Source organism: Petaurus breviceps, unplaced genomic scaffold, assembly GCF_028583685.1.
Source record: "Petaurus breviceps papuanus isolate PSGF00001 unplaced genomic scaffold, PetGlider_PUasm1.0 126, whole genome shotgun sequence".
In the NCBI taxonomy this organism is placed as follows: domain Eukaryota; kingdom Metazoa; phylum Chordata; class Mammalia; order Diprotodontia; family Petauridae; genus Petaurus; species Petaurus breviceps.
Window position 1 is genome coordinate 29,165,276 of NW_027185655.1, and position 20,906 is coordinate 29,186,181.

Here is a 20,906-nt window from a genome sequence, read left to right on the forward strand (position 1 = left end):
TAGAGAAAAGATGTAGTTTATACAGAAGCTAAAAATGAAGGGGAAAGGAAACATACCAAAATGGATTTGGGCAGAAAATGTTCTCTAGAATACACAATGTGGATTAATTTTGTAAGTGTGAATTTTAAAAATGCAAAGGAATCAAGATATGGAGACAAATGACTCACTTAGTCTCTTGTCTCTTGTCCTTTGAAAATGAAAAAGGCCTCGTTTTCATCCCATATGCTTCTTAGCAAGAATCAGCCTCTTACCTTGTTGATGTTCAGAAGCAAGGGGATCATACTTTTCCCAGGATGAAGCTCAATGTCATATATCTGGTGGGTCTGCAAACCTGGAATGCTCACTGTTACTTGGCCACCAAATGGTTTTGAGCTAACTACATCAAAATAAGCCTCTATTTTAAGATTCCACTCTCTGGCACTGCTTACTGAAATAAAAAGAGAAAAAGAAAAGAAAATATATGTATAGAAAAGGGTTAGTATTATCTCCAGGCTCTTTTAAATTCACCAAGAAGGCAGAACCATTTGTGATCCCATAGACATCCATAAATACTTTCTTAACTCTAATCAGTGTAATGACAAAGCATAATTCCAGTGGAATGATGATGAAGCAGGATGCCCATCTCTGAGAGAGACATGATGGGCTCAGGGTGTAGAATGACACACATTTTTAAGACATGCCTGATATGGGAATTTGTTTATGCTTGACTATGCATATTTATTTTTTAAAAAACTTTGCTTTCATTTTTTTAATGGGGGTAAGAGGGGGAAAATAATTTTTGTTGACTGAAAAGATAACATAATTTTAAAACGATAGCATACATAATACTTTAATAATCCAATGATGTATAATTTCACGCATGATTCCCTACATTGATGGAGACTGAAGCCCCTTAGCAGGCCAATATTGTTACACTGGCCAAAGTAGGCAATGAATTCCCAATTTAACCAAGCACGACCTCAAATAACAAATGCCAAGTACTAGAAGTCTCAATAACTTGATTCATTTGTAGGCAGTATTGCATACTGGGGAGGCAAGGGAAAAAAATTGAATGTTGGTTCATATGCTGCCTCCCTAACTTGCTTATAGGATCCTGGACAAGTCATTTTACCACTTTGTAAAAAAAAAAAAATAGGGATAATGACAGCACTCATCTAACAGTACTGAACAACAACAATAGCATAGTACTTACTATATGCCATATAGCTTATTTGATCCTCACAACAACTTCAGGAGGTAGATGCTATTATTAATCTCATTTTATAGATAAGGAAACTGAGGTGAAGAGAGATTAAGTGACTTGCTCAGAGTCACACAGCTTGTAAGTGTCTGAGAGCAGATTTCTGACTCAAAGCCTAGCATTCTATCCACTGTGCCACCCGGCTGCCCCTACATGATCATGAGCTATTCCCTTATCATCTTCTGGTTATTATTACTGCATTATTATTATTCCATTATTATCTTGTACTCAGCTGCTCCAGCCTTCGAAACATGAGCATCACACATTCCACTCCATGAGGAAACAGAAGAAAGCCTTTATCATTAGATCACAGAGAAATGTTTAACACAACTCTGGTTTTCATCATCATATTCCAGTCCTCAGAAGTTTAACAACTGAAATACTGAAAGCATATCTCATTCACTTCCACCTAAAGATGAAGCCCAGGGTGAACCACTTGACGTCCAATAAACTAAACAAATGTAAAGTTCTATTTGCTCAGGCCTTCCTTAGACCAATCTGGCATTTGGGCTGGTGACAGTAACAAAATGGGAAGCTCACAGATTCCACAAAACTTAACAAAATAAGCTTATATAACAATAGCATGGACAAGCTATTAAGCAGGGATGTAGCATTGGTTTATTTGGATACTGCTCTACTCAGCTCCACATTTGAATGGTGACATGCTAGTCAGGAGGTGTGTTAACTCAGATGGCACTGGGTTGATCAGTCAAGCTGGCCCCAAAGTCAAAGATTTAAAGACAATCCCCTGGGACAATTGAATCTTTAGGTTGATTTTATTACCCCTTTAGGGAAAAACGAAAGTAGCCTACATGTAAAGGTGTTCCTGCCACAGGGAGGGATGGTGTCAGTTTTCAGCTTTGTGTTCCCCATCATTTAGCAGAGTATCTGGCACATAGGAGGAACTGATAAAGTTTGTGTCAACTGAGAGAGGCAGATCACCATACTAAGAGGCTAAATTGACCTTGGTTCTGGTCCCAGTCCCATAACTTCCAAAGACCTTGGGAGGGTAAAATGTATGTACCAGAATTTTAAAAATTATAAAGTCCAATGCAAAGTACAGTATAGAAAACAGCAAGACCAGTTACTTAGTATACTGGTTATGATGTCAAATATGGTTGAAGGGTTAGTTCCCTGGTTTATTGTCCAAATTCTTAATCTCTTCTCAAGCTGACTCAGAGAGGCTCCCAAAAAAAGGAAACAGATACACATACCCAGGTTCCTGTGGCCAGGTAGTGACTCAGAAGGAGAAGAGGGAGCCAAGAAGCAACTAACCTGAAATGAATAAATCTGCCCTTCTCCTATAAAGGTTTTCCATGGAAACTTCAGCTGAGTTAGCTTTAGCTCAGACATGGGATTATTTTTGGAAACTTCAGAATACTCTAGGGAGTGCTGGCTGCCATTTTTATCCTTAAAACATTAAATAAAACAGTGCATTTATTCACTAGGAGAGGTGAAAAAAAAACAAATCCAACCACAACCTCTTCTTAGCTTTGGGAGGAAAGGGGGGGAAGGGAAAGGGGACTTCAAATAGCAAACTGGGACAACTAAATTGTTGGTCTACTAACTACAAAAAAATGTACTTGTTTTTCCTTTAACAAGTAATTCACTCAAATTGTACTTTCTGGGAGGCAAATATTCTTTGCACAACTTGATCTTGGTCCACCATTTTTCTCAACCAATGCTGAAAATCATGATTAGTTCAATGTTGAGTTTCCAGAAAACCCAAGTTCTATCACAAGTATTGCTTTTCTAACTTTTATTTTAGAGGAAAATGAGGCATAGAAGAAAGAACCACAGAATATCAGAGCTGGACAAGATCTTCAAGACCCTAGGCATAACAACGTCTAACAACATATACTGAGTTAAGTTCCAAATTGTGACTTAGAAATAAAAGTTTGAATCATAAAGAATTTAAAAGAACTGAGAAGGAAATATCTATCACAACTGTGTTTAGGGAAAGTGTTTCTGACCAAAAACAAGGAGTAGAGAGAATCAGACAAAAATGGTAAACTATGATCACACAAAACTGAAAAACTATTGCACCTAAATAAATAAATGCAGTTCTATAGTTCCAAGATCTATACAGAAATGCTTTAATTGTATAATTTAATTATTGTCATCCTCCAATAGTAAAATAGTCTAAGGATATGAACAAGCAGTTCTCAAAGGAATGAATCTAAATTATCAACAACCATATGAAAAAATGCCCCAAATCACTAATTATTAGAAAAACACAAATGAAAACAGCTCTGAGGTTCTACCTTCGATCCATAAGATTGACAAGGATGAAAAAAAAAAAAAGGACCATGATAAATGTAGGAGGTGCTATGGGAAACCAAGAACATTAATGTACTGTTAGTGGAGCTGTGAATTGGTCCAGCACTTATGAAGAACAAGTGGGAGCTATAACCAAAAAGTCACTAAATTGTGCAGGACATAATCTTTTGATCCAGTAATATCACTACAAGATTTATACCTCAAGGAGTTTTAAAACAGATGGACCCACATGTACAAAAAATATTTAAGAGAGAATATTTTGTAGTAGAAAAAAAAAAGGGGGGGAAACTACAGAGGTGTTAATCAATTGGGGAATGGCTAAACAAATTATGATATATAGATATAACAGAGCATTATTACATTCTAAGAAATGATAAAGGGAGAAACCTGGAAAGCTCTATACCAAATGAAAAAGAATAAACCAAGAACATCCAGGAAAACAATTTATATAAGGATAGGACCACCACAGTAAATAAAAACAAGGGTGAGAGACTTAAGAACCATGATCAACACAATAACCAATTGTGACCCAAGAAAACAATTGCTTAACCAAACTTCCCTCTCTTGGCACAGAGGCGATGAGCTACAAATACAAAATGAGACAGACAGCCAATGTACGAACTTGTTTCACTTGTCAATACTTGGTTTTCACAAGGAAGGGCTTTTTGGGGGTGGGGAGAGAGGGACTGTGAGTGAGAAGGAGAGTGACAAAGATAGAGAAAGAAAGAAAAGAAACATCAATGAATTACTAAACAGAAGAGAGCTGAAGAAAATGCAGAAGAGGACAAAGACAAGCAGGGAGTACTGAACTACCATGATAAATGTGAAATATTAAAACACCTGCACATGACAGTTGAATCACAGTTTCTTTTTTGTTTGTTTGTTTTGCTTTTTGGAGGACAATTGGGGTTAAGTGACTTGCCCAAGGTCACGCAGCTAGTTTTTTTGTGTGTGTTGTGTCTGAGGCCAGATCCGAACCCAGGTCCTCCTGACGCCAGGGCTGGTGCTCTATTCACTAAGCCACCTAGCCGCCCCGCTGAATCACAGTTTCACACAGAGTTTTCATTTTCTGTTCTTCTCTCAGTACCAGATAGGATGATAAGTGGAAATACAATGCTGGTTTCTCACTTCTCAGCAAAGAGATGGGAAACAATATGAGCAGGGTGAGATAATATATAAATGGACACGGCCAGTGGGTTGACTTGTTTTTAAAGTGTTTGGCAGACAACATCTCACACTGTATACCCAGATAGGTTAAAATGGGTACATGATTTAGAAATGAAGGGTGATAGGAGCAAATTGGGGAAGCATGGAATAGTTTACCTGTCCGATATATGAATAAAGGAAAAATTTATGATTAAACAAGAGACAGACAGTATCACAGCATGCAAAATGGATAATTTTGGTTACGTTAAATTAAAAAGGTTTTGCACAAAAAAAATTATCAATGCAGCCAAGATTAGAAGGAAAGCAGAAACTGGGAGAAAAAATTTTTGCAGCAAGTTTCTCTGAAAAAAGAGCCTCATTTCTCAAATATATACAGAACTGAGTCAAATTATAATAATATAAGTCGTTCCCCATTTGACAAATGGACAAAGGATATGAACAGGCAATTTTCAGAAGAAGAAATCAAAGCTATTTGTAGTCATATGAAAAAATGCTCTAAATCAGTATTAATTTATAAGAAATGCAAATTTAAAAAACTCTGAGCTACAACCTCACACCTGTGGTGGGTGAAAGATGAAATGACTGAGGAAATAAAGGCTTGAGTTTCTGAGAATTTTGATTTATTAAGCAATGAATGGCAATGGCCCAACAAATTGGGATCAGTAGCCTTTCTCAGCTTTGGCAATAGACCCTAAATACAGGGGGAAACAAACTTTTATGCATTAAAAACAACTAATCAAATAAGGACAATTAATTAAAAGGAAACAAGACAGCATTAAGTAATCTGATTTCTAATTGGATGAAAGAGTAAATTGGGAGCGTCTTGAGGAGTGAATAGCTATAATTCTCCAAAACCAGAAAAAGAGGTATTTCTCTACCCCCTAGTGTCTGTATACAATCAAAGAAATATAGAAACAGTAACTGATTAACCAATATGGGGCCAATTTTCAGACAACACATATGGGTTTCTTGAGATGTACAATTATGAGAAAACTCTCCTATCAATGTTTGGATCTGACTGAGTTTATGGTCAGCATAACCTAGGTCCTTAGTTAAGGGTCTTTAAGCAGCATATAGACAATGGTCCAATTTTCTAGCCCCGAAGGGTTAGGTTCAAACAACACAATAATGTTTATTCCCGATTCCTGCAATTATATAAAGATTTCTCACAAGACAGAAGTTGGACTAGACCCATAATTGAATAGAAAGGGAACCGAGATAGCTCCAGAATTGTCATAAGATGGAATCAGGGTAGTTCACCCAATTTCCTCAATTAACTACTTGATGTCCAAATCTCTTCAATTCCCTCAAGTTTCAGGTTTGAAAAAAACACATTAAAGAGATTATATTAAATTGTATTAAGTCTTGTTACTACTAGATTTTAGCAGAATTGTCTAAAAATGATTTGGAACCAGAGAAGCAGAGCCTCCCTTCAGAGCTGCCCTGAGAATGAGGCCTATTCTAGAATGTCCAAGAGATTTCCGGGGACCAGTTGACTAGATGAGACATCTAGGACACAAAATGTGCTGATCAAATAGACAGTGAGAGTGGGTTACTAGGATACAAGGAAATCTGATGTTAGTTCATTCCGATGATCATCATTGTATTGCTGTCTTTTATTTCACAGTGCTTATGTTTAAGCTTTCTTGGTTACCTTGGTGATATGTAAGTCTACTTTCTCAATTTGAGCCCTCTAAACAGTGTGATGTGTAACTCACTTATATAATTCTGATTATGAATATATGAAAAATCTTATAGATTTAGCTTATAGATAAGTGATCCATGGCCACTCCCCCATAAATCAATAGCATTCATTCACTGTTCACTCTGACACCTTCCCAACTTGGAAATATGCCTAAAATATGTAGAACTATGCAGACCTTCTGACTCAGCAATATCACTACTAAGTCTATACCCCAAAGAGATCAAAGAAAAAGGAAAAATTCTTATAGCTACAAAAATATTTATAGCAGTTCTTTTTGTGGTAGCAAAGAAATGGATATTGAAGGGACACCCACCAATTGGGGAATGTTTAAACACGTTGTGGTATATGACTGTGATGGAATACTGTACTATAAGAAATGACAAGCAAGACAGATTCAGAAAAACCTGTGAAGAACAAAGTGAAATGAGCAGAGCCAGGAGATCTTTGTAGACAGTAACATCATTGTACAATGATCAACTGTGAATAATTTAGCTATTCTCAAGCAATGCGATGACCCAAAACAATTCCAAAGGATTTATGATGAAAAATGCTATCCACCTCCAGAGAAAGAACTGATGAAGTCTAAATGCAGATCAAAGCAGTTTTTAAACCTTGTTTTTCTTGGCTTTTGGCCTGTTCTCTTTTGCAACATAGCTGATACAGAAATATGCTTTGCATGACTAGATATGTATAATCTATATCAATGCTCTTGCCTTCTCAAGGAGGTTGGCAGTGAGGGAAGGCATTTGGAACTCAAAAATTATTTCAAAAATAATCAGAAACGGCTAAATACGATAACTCACTGTATGACAATCTTCCAAAAAATAAATTATCCAAGAAAGAACTCCCTATTTAACAAGAATTGCTAAGAAAAATGGAAAGCATTCTGGCAGAAATTAGGTTTAGGTTTACATCTTACACCATTTCTCACAATAAATTCAAATATGTGATCTGAACAGCAAAAGTCATGACTTTTTTTGATGAGAATTAGATCAAGGACTTTTCAGTTGTTTTGGTAAAAAAAAAAAAAGTCATACTCTTTGAGTCAGAGATTCCACTGCTATTCCACAAAATGTGTGTATTGTGTATGCATATATATGTATACACGCATGTACACATACATACATACACACATATATGTTAAAATATTTGTACCAACACTTTTTAAAGCAGAAAAGAATTGGAAACAAGGTAGATGCCCACTGATGAGAGAATGGATAAATAAGGTGTGGCACATGAATCTAATTGTATTATGAGAAATGATGAATATAACAAAGACAAATAGAAAGGCTTCCACAGTGATACAAAGTGATGTAAGCAGAACCAGGAAAACAAGACAAACAATAATTACACGGTAAAAAGAAACAACAGCAAAATAATTTAAATCAATCCTGTGAAATTCTAAATGTCCAAATGTGGGCCCAAAGAAGATATGAAAAGGTACCTTCCCTCCCTCCGTTCTTCAAATAGAGAGATGACTATGGGTATATAACAATTAAGATAATGTCAGACTTTTTCCAATGTATTATGGTTTTTAACTTTTTTATTCTTTGTTAAAATATACAGCTCCTTGAGGGGGAAGGAATGAAATAGATACATTGGGAGATGCAGGTGATATCAATAAAAATTTTAATTTTTAAAAAAGAATTGATGAAATAGGGAAGCAGGATGGCATTAGAGACAGAGACAGAGAGCTGGCCTCCAAGTCAGGGAGACCTGAATTCTTTGATATATAAGCTGTGTGACCCTGGGCAACTCACTTAACCCCTAAGACCTTCCAGCTTTTGCAAAGCATGTGCCAATCTGAATTGCTAGGAGTTTCCTCATTTCAAGTTCAAAATCATAGGCCAGAATCCTCAAAAAAATCAATACAGTACTTTGATTTGTGCTGCTTTCAGATGAAAACAAACAGATACAGAGGGAGAAGAAATAATGAACCTTGGGATAAAAATCTTTACTAGTTTTTTTGTTGTTATTGTTGTTTTGTTTCGCAGATGCAAAAAAAACAACAGACACTGCAGAGTATACTAACTGCAAAATATATGCAATTCTATCAAAGACAGTGGAGAAGCAAGGTGTTTTCTTTGCTGAATAATACCTTCAAGTAACAAAAAAACATCACGGAAGAGTCTACCAGCCAAGTATTAGTTATAAAATGATGATTGTTGTAAAAGGATCCCCATCCTATGGCCTAAATTTGCTTTTTTTTGCAGCCATGAGTTTGAAGACAGAAACACAGAAGCAGTTCCTTCTGGAGCCGCTGGAGTAGGAAGAGAAGACTGGACAAGTCCAGGAGAGTGAGTGACATAAAACGTTGTAAAATGGTGATAACATCAGCTAATGTAGAATTAATGCAATAGCTCACATTTATGTGGTGCTTTAAGGTTTACAAAGCACTTTACATTGTTAATTCATTTGATTCTCACAACAACCCAGGGAGGTAGGTGCTATTATAATCCCTATTTTAGAGATAAGAAAATGGAGCCACAGAGAGGTTATTTGCCCAAGATCATATAGTCAATATGTCTGAGGCAAGATTTGAATATGGATTTATTTAACTCTTATCCCATACTTTGCCACCACATGAACCAAATAAATGCAACAGAATAAAAGTGCATTCCTGAATATTATATTACTTTGCCTGATTGCTTATTTTCTTTACTTAAAAACTTTCAATTCATTGTCTGCTGGAGAAAATCTTAACTAGTCCCTAGTGTGGCATTCAAGTTCCTCTTTCCTAGTTTTCTCTCACATTCCATGTTCCATCCAAACTAGAATATTCACTCTCCACTGAAAACATCTACACTTTCCCACAACCTATGCTTCTATCATGCTTTCCCCTTTCTCCCTATCCTTCAGTACCTTCCCCTTCCCCTCCATCATACCTCCTGTTGATTTGGTCCATTTTCAAGACCCAGCTCAATGGCCACCTCCTCCATGAAGCCCTCTCCCCCTTCATCTCATCTCATAGTACTTGGTCCTCTTCTTAGACATTCATCATATTCCTACTTGCTTTGTGTTTCTCTATGAGAGGTTCACAGAGAGACCTCCTTAAAAGTGAGGACCACAAATATTAATATTTCCTTCAGCATCTTCTACGAGGTATCCTCCCCCTCTCTGACCCTTCAAATCTCTGGCTTGACTGATCTCACCACTCAACATTTCATCTAGGTTAGAAAAGTAAAATCCTACTGACCTTAGCAGCCCTCAAGTGATCATTCCAGTTCTTTCTCCATCCTTCATCTTCTAGAAAGTATATTATATTCACTATTTTTATTTCCTCATTAGCCACTCACTCCTCACCACTTTGCGAACCTGGTTTCTATCCCCAATGAAATCACTCTAGGTAATGCAGTGGAGCGAATGTTGGCCCTGGAGTCAGGAAGACCTGAGTTCAAATCTGGATTCACATACTTATTGCGGGGGGGGGGGGAGAGTTGAGGTAACCATGGGCAAGTCACTTAACTTCTATTTGCCTCCATTTCCCCACTTGCAAAATAGGGATAACAGCAGCACCTGTACCACCTCCCAAGGTTGTTGTGAGGATCAAATGAGATTGTATTTGTAAGCACTCAGCACAGTGCCTGGCACATAGGACAGGCATTTAATAAATAATAATTTAATAAATTAATAAGAAATGATGACTACACCCAATTTGAAGAAGCCTCAGCTGACCTGTTTAAGTTTCCTTCCTTCCTGCCAGCTCCAATGGCTACTTCTTAATCCTCACCCTCCTTAATTTTCTGCTGCACTTGACCCTGCTGACCCTAATCTTCAACCTGGCCCTTCATCTCTCAAGCTACTACACAATATCTCTTCTCCCTAACAGTCAAAGACCTAGAAAAATTCATCTCCATCTGTTGCCTCTACTTCTCTCTCTTCGGTGAGTGAAGTTGTCAGTCGACACATATTTCTTAAGCACTTAGCACATGCCAGGTACTGGGGATGTTTCACTTCTCAGCCTCTTGTGATCTGGATTCTAACCTCACTCAACTGATACCACTCTCTTCAGAGTCACCACTGATCTCTTAATTGCCAAATCCAAAGGCCTTTCCTCAGTCCTTATCCTTAATTTCTCTGCACCTTTTCACACAGGTGATTTACCTGTGCTGGTGACTGTCTCCTCCCTGGGTTTTCATGCTTCTCTTCTCTGACTACCCTCACTCTGCTTCTCTGGACCATCCCCTGGATCTTTGACCCTGTGAACATACCCCTCGACTCTTTATTGTGTTCTCTTCTCTCTTTACACTCTCAGTGACCTCATTAGTTTCTATGGATTAAATTATCATCTCTAAATAGATGGCTTCTGGTCCTATACAGCCAGACCTAGTCTCTCTTCTGAGCTCTGGACCCCATCATCTATTAGACATGTTAAACTGAATAATCCACAAGCATCTGATACTCAAACATGTCCAAAACAGAACTTAGTATCTTTTTTCCCAAGCCCATCCCCTCGTCTTAATTTCCCTATCAAGGACACAAGCAGCCTTCCAGTCACCAAGTGATTCCAATCCCACAACATCTCTTGTATCCATTCCCTTCTCTCCATTCACATCGCCACCATTCTAACTGAGGCTCTTATCACCTCCTGCCTAGATTACAAGAATCACCAAAGTGTTTCCCTCCTCAAATCCATCCTTCACATAAAGACCAAAGAAATATAATAATGAGTAATAATGAGTTCTGACTGAAACTCTCCTATTCAACAAACTCCAGTGGTTCCCTAGGCAATGAATCAATCAGAAGGCACCAACTGGGTATATAATTCCCTCTAAGTACCAATATGAGCCATTCTATTTGGCATTTAAAGAATCCATGAAGCCCTGGGTTCCAACCTACCATTTCAACCCTACCATATCTTACATCCTCTAACAACCTTTATGGTTCAGCCACACTGGCCTCTATGCTGCTTTTCACATGCCACATTTTATATGCCATCTATGTGCCTTGTACAACTTATCTCCCATGTCTGGAAGGCACTCCTTCTTGCCTCTGCCTCTTAGAATCCCTTTTGTTGTTGCTGGACAATCATTTCAGTTGTGTCTGACTGTTTGTGACCTCGTTTGGGGCTTTCTCGGCAAAGATATTGGAGTGGTTTGCCATTTCTTTCTCCATCTCATTTTTACAGATGAGAAAACTGAGGTAATCAGGGTTCAATGACTTGCCCTGGGTCATACTGCTGTTAAGTGTCTGAGGCCACATGTGCACTCAGGTCTTCCTCCAGGCCTGTCACTCTATCCACTGCACCACGCAGCTGCCCTTAGAATCCCTAGTGTCCCTCAAAGTTCATTTCAAGCTCCACACCTTACAGGAAGCCTTTCCCAATTACTTGCCAAAGCCATTACCGCTTCTATATTTCATATACACTTAATTATATGTAGACATGTTGGTTCCCCAATAGAACACAAGCTCCCAGACAACAAGGAGAAGTCTCATGAGTGCTAGTAGCCCAAGGAGCAGAGTGAACAGGAGAGTGGCAAACGGGGAGGGGAAGTGAAAATGAGGTATCTGTTTTAGTCAAAATTAAAACCCCAACTTCTCACAGCTATTTTCCATTCTCAGATTTCCCCACTTTCCAGAGATCCCCTGCTAGGCAGCTACTGACACTTTCTGTTACATTTGCCTTTGAGGAAAATAATGAGTAATAAAGAAGACGCTCATCAATTGGAAAACAACTGAACAAACAGTGGCGTATGGACATAATGAAATATCACTGTGCCACAAGAAATGATGACTACGTTGGGGTGGCCAGGTAGCACAGCGAGTAAGAGCACCGGCTCCAGTGTCAGGACGACCTGGGATCGAATCTGGGCTCAGACACTTAGCACCCACCCAAAAACACCTGGCCATGTGACCTTGAGAAAGTTACTTAACCCCAATTGCTTAGGGGTGGCCAGGTGGCTCAGCAAGTAAGAGCACCGGCTCCAGTGTCGGGATGAGCTGGGGATCAAATCTGGGCTCGAATCTGGGCTCAGACACTTAGCACCACACCCAGAAACACCTGGCCATGTAACCTTGAGCAAGTTACTTAACCCTGATTGCTTAGGGGTGGCCAGGTGGCTCGGCAAGTAAGAGCGCCGGCTCCAGTGTTGGGATGAGCTGGGGATCAAATCTGGGCTCAGATACTCAGCACACCACACCCAGAAATAACTGGCCATGGAACCTTGAGCAAGTTACTTAACCCCAATTGCTTAAAAAAAAAAAAATGATGACTACGGCCAATTCAAAGAAACCTCAGCTGACTTGTTTAAGTTGATGGAGACTGGGTTGAGTAGAATCAGGAGAAAAACTTACACAATGACATAAAGGAAAACAACTCTGAAAAACTGCTGAGCTCTGAAAAATGCAGCACACAATTATAGCTGCAGAAGACTAATTACAAAGCCTGCCTCCCACGGAGAGGTGACAGACGAGTTCCAGAAGAATGGCCAATGTATTATTTTGCTTGGCTTGACCATATTTGCTACACGGGAGAGCTTCTATGTGGGGGCAGGGAGGCAGAGAGGGGCAGAAAGTTGAAATACTTTCTGCAAAAATAAGAGCAACAATAAACATCTTAAATACACAGAAGAAAGTTTAAAAAGGGACACAAAGAAGTGATTAATGTATTAAACTTAATAGACAGTTTCAAAATAACTGCACATTATAGTTTAAGATTAACAATCCTCTTTTTTCTTGTATGTCTAAATGTCCATTTTTTTTATTATTATCAAGAGCATAATAAAAAAAGAAATTTACTGTTCCCCAAACAGGACAGGGTTTTTAGGGTTAGGGTACCCTGCGCTCCCCTGCAGTCGCTTCCTTTCCTTCCTCCTCTTATGTGCTGTCTCCCCCTTCAGATTGTAAGCTCCTTAAGGGCAGGGGTTTCTACCTATTAACTGTGTCCCCAGTGCTTAGCCCAGTACCTCACACATTGCAGGAATTTAATCAATGTTTACCAGTGTTCATAATAATTTTCCGTAATTATTTTTCAGTGCACACCTATACGCACATTGTAAAGGGATGTAGATTATACGTAGACATAGATTTATTATCTAGATCTACACATCTATAAGTCTATATAATAAATGAAGATATATCTATAGATCTATATAATAAAACCATACCTATATGCCTACCTATAATCTATATATCTATGTGTATATGTGGAGTTGTATAAATATAGCTCTACAGACCTATATTATATAGATAGAGCTCTATATAGAAAATATATCTATAAAATAAGTCTATACAGCTGCATCTGTGTATAGATGTAATTATATAGATTTATTCTACAGATCTATAGATGTGTGTCTATAAGTATAGAATTACATGTCTACAAATATATCTATAGAATAATTCTATATCTATAGATCTACATATATCTATGTGTGCACAGATGTAGATCTATTTGTTATATAGATTTAAAGACATAAATCTATATCTAAAGATCTATATAATAAATGTAGATCTAGCTAAAAGATTTCTGTATTACATCTACAGAATAAATTTGTTTATATATCTACAAATAATATATATGTCTATAAGCATGTGTATACATGTAGATAAATATAGATTTCTTATATAGATCTACATAATAAAGATGTATAACATATCTATAGAGCTAAGAAATACATACCTATATAATCTATATATAATCTATGTGTATAGATGTAGATATATAAAGATTTATTATATAGATCTATGTGTCTATAAATTGATATACATAATAAATATAAACATATATTATATATATAATCTCTATAGAATAAATCTGTGTCTAAATATAACTTTCCTCCAAAGATCCCACTTTAGGGGGAAACCTATATTGGAGAAGTCTTAATTCAGACTATTTTTATAGCCAGCATTTGTTGAATGAATGTTGAACTCCAGCCAGCTATACAAGTGTATCTTAAGACAAATTCTGAGCCTTCTTCTTCCTCTCTCAGTGACCTTATCAGCTCTCATGGGTTCAATTACCATCTCCAAGTGGATGGTACCCAGACTTATATAACTAGTCCTAGTCTCTCTCCTGCTCTATTTTAAGAATTTTCCCCACTTAAATACAATGTAGGAATAATTTCCACAATTTTTAAAAATTGTCATAACTCCTAAAAAAGAAAAACAAGTCCCAAATTCCCAGAACTATAAACATAACAATTTTTTATAGCCCAGAAGTTCAACCAACATCTGCAATAAAAACAAAATTACCTTAAGCTGAAAGAAATGAAGATTATGATGAATACAAAGAAGTATGTAAACAGTTATGTGAACTGATACAGAGCAAAGTAAACAAAGCCAGAAAAAGAATATGCCCAATGACCATAACATAAATGAAAGATCAACCACAAAACAATAAAAAATGAATGCTACAAAATTACAAAGAACAAGCATGGTCCCAAAGAAGAGACATGAAAAAGGTCCATATGGGCAGAACACAGCATACATTTTCAATGTATGAATCTGTTTTGCTGATTTTCTTCTTCTTTTTAAAAAATTATTTGTCATATGAGATGACTTTATGGGATTAGGGTGGGAGAGTGATATCATGAGAAGTTTGCAAAAGCCAAAAATATCAATAAAAACTTATTTTTTAAAAAATCATCCTCTCTTACCATAAGTAGGAGTAAAAGTAAAGTCATCCAAGTGGCAAAGATCATAGGCCACAATTCTAACATCTTTCCATATTCCTTGAGTAGGAAAGGAAGGACCCCAGTCCCAGCTAAATGAACACTGTTCCTGTAAACCCAAGAAAAAAAATATTTTGATTGCTGAAAATCATTCAAAGGGTCTAAATATTTACTTTCTATATGGAGGGTATCATGACTGAAGCAGCAATATAAAATTATCAGAAATGATGCAATAACACACAATTCCCATAGGACTATCTTGCATTTTTTTTTGGCTTAGCTTATTACATTACTAAGTAAATAGTATTTAACTACCTGTTAGCTACCAAATCCTCCCAATTATCTGAGTTTAAATATAATTACAAAGAACAGGGAAAAAAACATATGAACATATAAGATAATTTTTAAATGTAAGGATTTTTAATGGAATTAATCAAATGTATTTACCAACTCCCACTTGCTCCTCCCCCCAAATAAAATTGTGCTAATTAAAGTATTCCACCAAGACCCTTAACAGTGGGAGAGAGACCAATGTTTATGACAAACCAATTTTGACCAACTTCACTCTGCTTAACTCTCCCATCCCTCCCTTTATGGAAATCAATTTGCCTATCAATTTTCAAGCAAAACCAATATTAGTTCATATTTCAAGTTCAAACACAAAGCCCAGCACTTGTAAGAATAACAAGAAAAGGAATTTTCCATGCCAGGTGTGGTAATACACACCTGTAGTCCTTGTTACAGATAAAGCTAAAGGTTATCACTTGAGCATGGTAGGGCTACAGTCAACTGGGGTCTCTGCTAAGTTTGGTCTCAATACAGTGAGGTATACTTCTGCCTGACTGCTTAGAGGGAATGGAACTAATCTAGGTCAAAAACAGAGAAAATCAAAACTCCCATGTCAATTGGTGGTGAGATCTGGCCTGTGAGTGGCCACTGCATTTCCAGTTTAGCAAAAAGAGGCAGGGCAGGGGAGGGGAGGTGGAAAAGAAGAAAACAAAGGAAAAATGTTCCTCCTTGTTTTTACTTCTTTAAAAAAAATGAATTTCACAGTGTCAGATCATAACAAAGAAAATACAAAACACTCTCTGAATCAGACAGTTTTTACAATGGGCCTGGGAATTTGGCCACCCTGTTCTCATTTAAATTGTTACTGTCTGGCTTTCCTTAACTTCGAGAAAAATGGAATAGCATTAGCTCAAGTGGAATTATTTCACAGCATCAGTATATATTGAAAATAGTTTATATTCACTTTTATCCCCAAGCCCAAACCCCAAATGACTTAAGAGGTTATACCTTTCGAATAAAGTTAACATGGCACACTCCTTTCTGGACAGGTTCAGGGCACTCAGGTGGTATTCGATACCCTGTATGAGCCTTGCTTTGTTGAGCAGCATATGAAACTGCTGACTGGAAATGAAGCTTGATAATGTTGAGCTCTCTGATTTCCTTGGTAATATCAAAGGTCTAAGTTAAAAGGGAAAAAAAAGAAATATGTGGCCACAGTGTTACTGAGATTGATTTGCAAAATTTAAATAAATCCAGAAATTTATGAAAAAGAAAAAAAAAGAAAAATTCAAGTGTTCTACAGAAAATCCACCCCATAAATGTCATTTGGTTCTATACCTCTATCCTAAATTAACTCTCCTCCCAAATAAGATTTACAAATTGTGTCTTCCTCCTGTTAGAATGATATTTCTAAAAATAAATAGTAACACACACACTACTATGGGATACAAGCCTGAGATTCTTTAGTGCTTTTTGAAGAATTTAGCTTTCAAAGTAAGTCAACAGCCTTACAATTTGGAACTTCTAAAAGAAAGAAAGAAAAGCCAGAAAAAAAAAAAAGGGCAGAAAATATGTGTTTCCATATCCTAATGTCTGGAATGGGTACACAAACTGGAACATGAATTTCTATTTTTTTTTAATCTCAGAATTGAAAAAAAAAAATCAATGTAATTCCCTATAATACTCCACTTTTTATGTGAACACTCAACCCCCAAAGGAAGATATTTAAGCTATCAATAGACTTATGAAAAAATGCTCAAAATCACTAATAATTAGAAAAATGCAAATTAAAACAACTGTCATTCTATCTCATACCCACAGGATTGGCAAAGGACAAAAAAGGGAAAATTACAACTATTAGAAGGACCGTAGGAAAAGAGGCTCATATTAGAGGAGCTGTGAATTGATCCAACTATTCTGGAAAGCAATTTGGAACCACGTCCCCAAAGACACTAAACTGCGCATACCTTTTCACCCAACAATACCACTGCTAAACCTAGACCTCAAAGACACCAAAGAAAGAGAAAAAGGATTCCTACATATAAAAATATTTATAGCAGCACTTTTTGTAGTGGCAAAAAACCTGAAAATTAAGGAGGTGACCATCAATTAGGGAATGACTAAACAAATTCTAGGATGAATATAATTAAATATGACTGTGACATAAGGAAGTGAGGAAAGGGATGGATTCAAAGAAACCTTGGAAGACTTACATGAAGTGATGTATACTGAAGTGAGTAGAACCAGAAGAATAATTTACACAACAATGTTTCAGGTCTGAAATACCCCAGAGATAATGGCGAAAACAATGAAACATGTTACCTACCTCTCAGCAGGAAGGTGACTAATTCAAGGTACAGAATGAGCCCTTTTTTGGACATGGACAATGTGGAAGTTTGTTTTGTTTCACTATGTGTATCTGATACAAGGTATCCTGCTGTTCTTTCTGGCAATGGAGCAAGGGTATCACTGAAGCATTTTTTTCAATGTAGAGAAAATTTAGCCATGGCTAAATTTCAATGTAGAGAAAACAAACAAGCAGGACAGCTATGAATGTTACCAGTCAAATCTCTTCTATACTTCAAAGGAAAAACAAGTTACAGGAATTAGAAATCTATAGTTTCATATACAATCCTCTTTTGTGGCTCTACTTTGTATTTGGAAATTAAAAAAAAAAACATTTAAATCCTTGACTGTTTCTTGAACACTTTTTCTCTGTACAATGGCTTGTGAATGGCGTGTGTGATTGGCAGATGACAGCTGATACAAGTCACTGCGTCTTGGGCATGGTGTCGCCAATGGCCCTTCCTTATTGTCCAACATTTCCACTATGCACTGAGTGCTACCTTTTGTGACATAGTACCTTTATGTCCTTTATACAAGAAGATGCTCTTCACTATGCCCTCAAGAGGAAAATTTCCTTCATGGGACTTTTTTCCGGCCAGGATGTTAGGGGACTGATATACACGAGTTCACAGTTATGCCCACTCTTATGGAGTGCTCCCCCTTTTTATTTTATACCTTCCAAAGGTTATGAAGAATTCAAAATGCATCTACTACTGTAATACTATGCTTACTGCAGCACTGTGAAAAAAAGTGGATTTGTATTTGTGACCTACCTACTACATTAAACATTTTATTGCAGAAAGCAGTCCCAAATTAGGTGGTAGATTACATAGGTTACCAGAATTTCCTTAAAAATCAACTTCCGTGTTCGTTCAGAAAATGACTGTCTTTAATATTCCCTACACATTGACAGTTCCTTACATTGCACCAGTCTCTGTGTACTGGCTGGATAACAAAAAATAATGCCACTACGATCACAGGCAATCCTAGAATGGAAATGTAAAAAGAAATATGTCTGAAGAACACGTTTCATCCAAAACCAAAAACAATCAATCTTTTTTTAATGTGAAAACTTTGAAAACAGATTTTCAGTGACAAAAATTCCAACTTATTGGACTCCAAAAAGGTACATAGTTCCATAGCACAGACTAGGGGCAGAGTTAATCCAAGAATAGAGACAAGATGGTACCTGCCCTCGGGGAGTTTAAAAATGTTTTGTCATTCCCAGGTTAGAGACTAGCTCAGTAAAATCCTGTTAACACATGTGAAGGAAAAGCCTAACCCTTATGCCTCCTTCTGGACACTGTTTACTTACGTATCTACTAAACATGTTGTCCGTTTTCCCCACAGTGACATTATTGAGTAGAACCTCTGCGACTGTATCAACTCCCTCAAAAATCAAATTTACTTTCTGCAATTTGCTAAGAAAAATAAAGAAAAAGATTTTAAGTAATGTATCGTTTAATACTAATAGTGATATTTTAAGAAAAATTTCCTTACTAGCTAATGGAAATAGAGGCATATGACCACTTTATGGAACAAACATTTAATTAAAAAGCTTCTTTCAAGGAGAATTTCTAATTTTTTTTCAAGACACCTAAAATATATAGTTTTTATGGGAATTTCTATTGCACAGAAAACACTACTTTTTATTAGAAAGAATAACATCATTTCTATGTGTTTGAAATTCTTTATCTCGTAGGATTGAATATAAATGGAATAGTAAATGTGTAACCTGAATGTACAAAGTAGAATACAAATATAATTATTAAAACTAAAGAACTCCCTAACTTCAACCAGCAAGTATTTCTTGAGTTACCATCACATGCTCAAAATTCTAGCAAACCCTATGTAGGACACAATTCCTACAACCAGAGGAACGTACAATCTAATTAGGGAACTCAGAGTGAGACATTTATTTTTAGCCATGGCCAAGGTAGGAATTTGTTTTGCTTGTCTACTCATATATTTGTTACAAGGGTTTTGTTTTTACTTTTTTCTTGCTCAATGAGAGGGAAAAAAGATAAATGCCTATTAATTAAAAAAAACAGTTAAAATGCAATTAGGCAGCTAAGGAGACTATACAAGAACTAAAAAAAAACCAATACCAAGTAGAATATAATTAAGAGTTATACAGCATTATCCAGACTAAGTACTGCAGAAGCTTATGAAAGGAATAGTCATTAGGGACTAGTCAAGAAGGCTTCATAATAAGGTTAAATATAAGCTTGACCCTAAAGCATAATAAGGTCATATAATGGGAGAGGAAAGTGGAGGCAGGAAGGTAGCATAAGCAAAGTCAAGGAAATGAGAACCAGTATGGCATTTAGGGGCAACATTAAGGTGACGGGATTAACTGAAATAGGGTTTATGTTCAGGAATAATGTGCAAAAAGGTCATAATATAGAGCAGGAACATATTAAGAAGCATCCTAAAATCCAGATAGGAAAGTCTTGTTTCAATTCTCAGGTCTGGGAACACAGGATAAAAATCATGTATTTCTAAAGACTCATCTTACTTCTAGACAGGCGTGGGGAGGTGGCAAACAGGCAGCACACTTTATAAAATGCCTGATGCTTAAGAGATGAATTTTGAATTATATTTTATTCCAAAATTTGGTCTATAAAGATTTTTATTAGAAGTTTAAAAAAGAAAACAAAACCTACATACCTGAAGTCAAAGGGAATCCTAAATTCCTTGCTGTAGGTCCAGTTATCCAAGGAGATCCAACTATAATTCAGGTCATTAAATCTATAGTAAGGGTCCTGTAGGTGCAAATAAAAGTCATAGTATTTACTTAACAATGTTATAAAAAAAAATTGAAAAATCTATGTCATGTCTAACAATAATTAAACTAGGAATAAAGATTTTAAACTATTAACTCTACCTCCAATAAAATAAGATCCCCAAAAATATTTAGAATGAAACAGCTGACCAAAAAAAATGGTCACTGAATTTTTTTTTTAATACACAGAAGGAACGAACAAAGTTTTAAAGAAACACAGAGAAACAGGTTAAGTCTTCACTACCACACTCAGGAGTTAGGCATGGTCTGCCTCTACTGTTCAGGAGCTTGCCCCATCCCCACCCCACACATTGAAGCTATGGAAATGAACAAACCAAGGAAAACATCAAATATTGTAAGGAATACCTTGGGCTGAAAGATACCTTGGGGCAATCCCTGAGGAAGAGAGCCATCCCACAAGAAGTCCCCACAAGGATTATAAAAATGCCTAGAAGAAATGAAGCGAATTTTTTTTTTTAATGGAAT

The 20,906-nt window shown here is 36.7% G+C and overlaps 1 protein-coding gene across 1 annotated transcript in view; it reads right to left on the bottom strand.

Annotated features, from left to right (window-relative positions):
• MANBA (mannosidase beta) overlaps positions 1-20,906 on the bottom strand; it is a 122,642-nt gene that overhangs the window by 87,581 nt on the left and 14,155 nt on the right. Inside the window, exons 2-6 of the mRNA XM_069098617.1 lie at positions 20,306-20,400; positions 18,951-19,056; positions 16,298-16,468; positions 14,987-15,110; positions 252-427 (exon numbers count right to left, since the gene is read on the bottom strand). Coding sequence (XP_068954718.1) covers positions 252-427; positions 14,987-15,110; positions 16,298-16,468; positions 18,951-19,056; positions 20,306-20,400 — 672 coding nt within the window. The remainder of the gene's footprint in view (positions 1-251; positions 428-14,986; positions 15,111-16,297; positions 16,469-18,950; positions 19,057-20,305; positions 20,401-20,906) is intronic.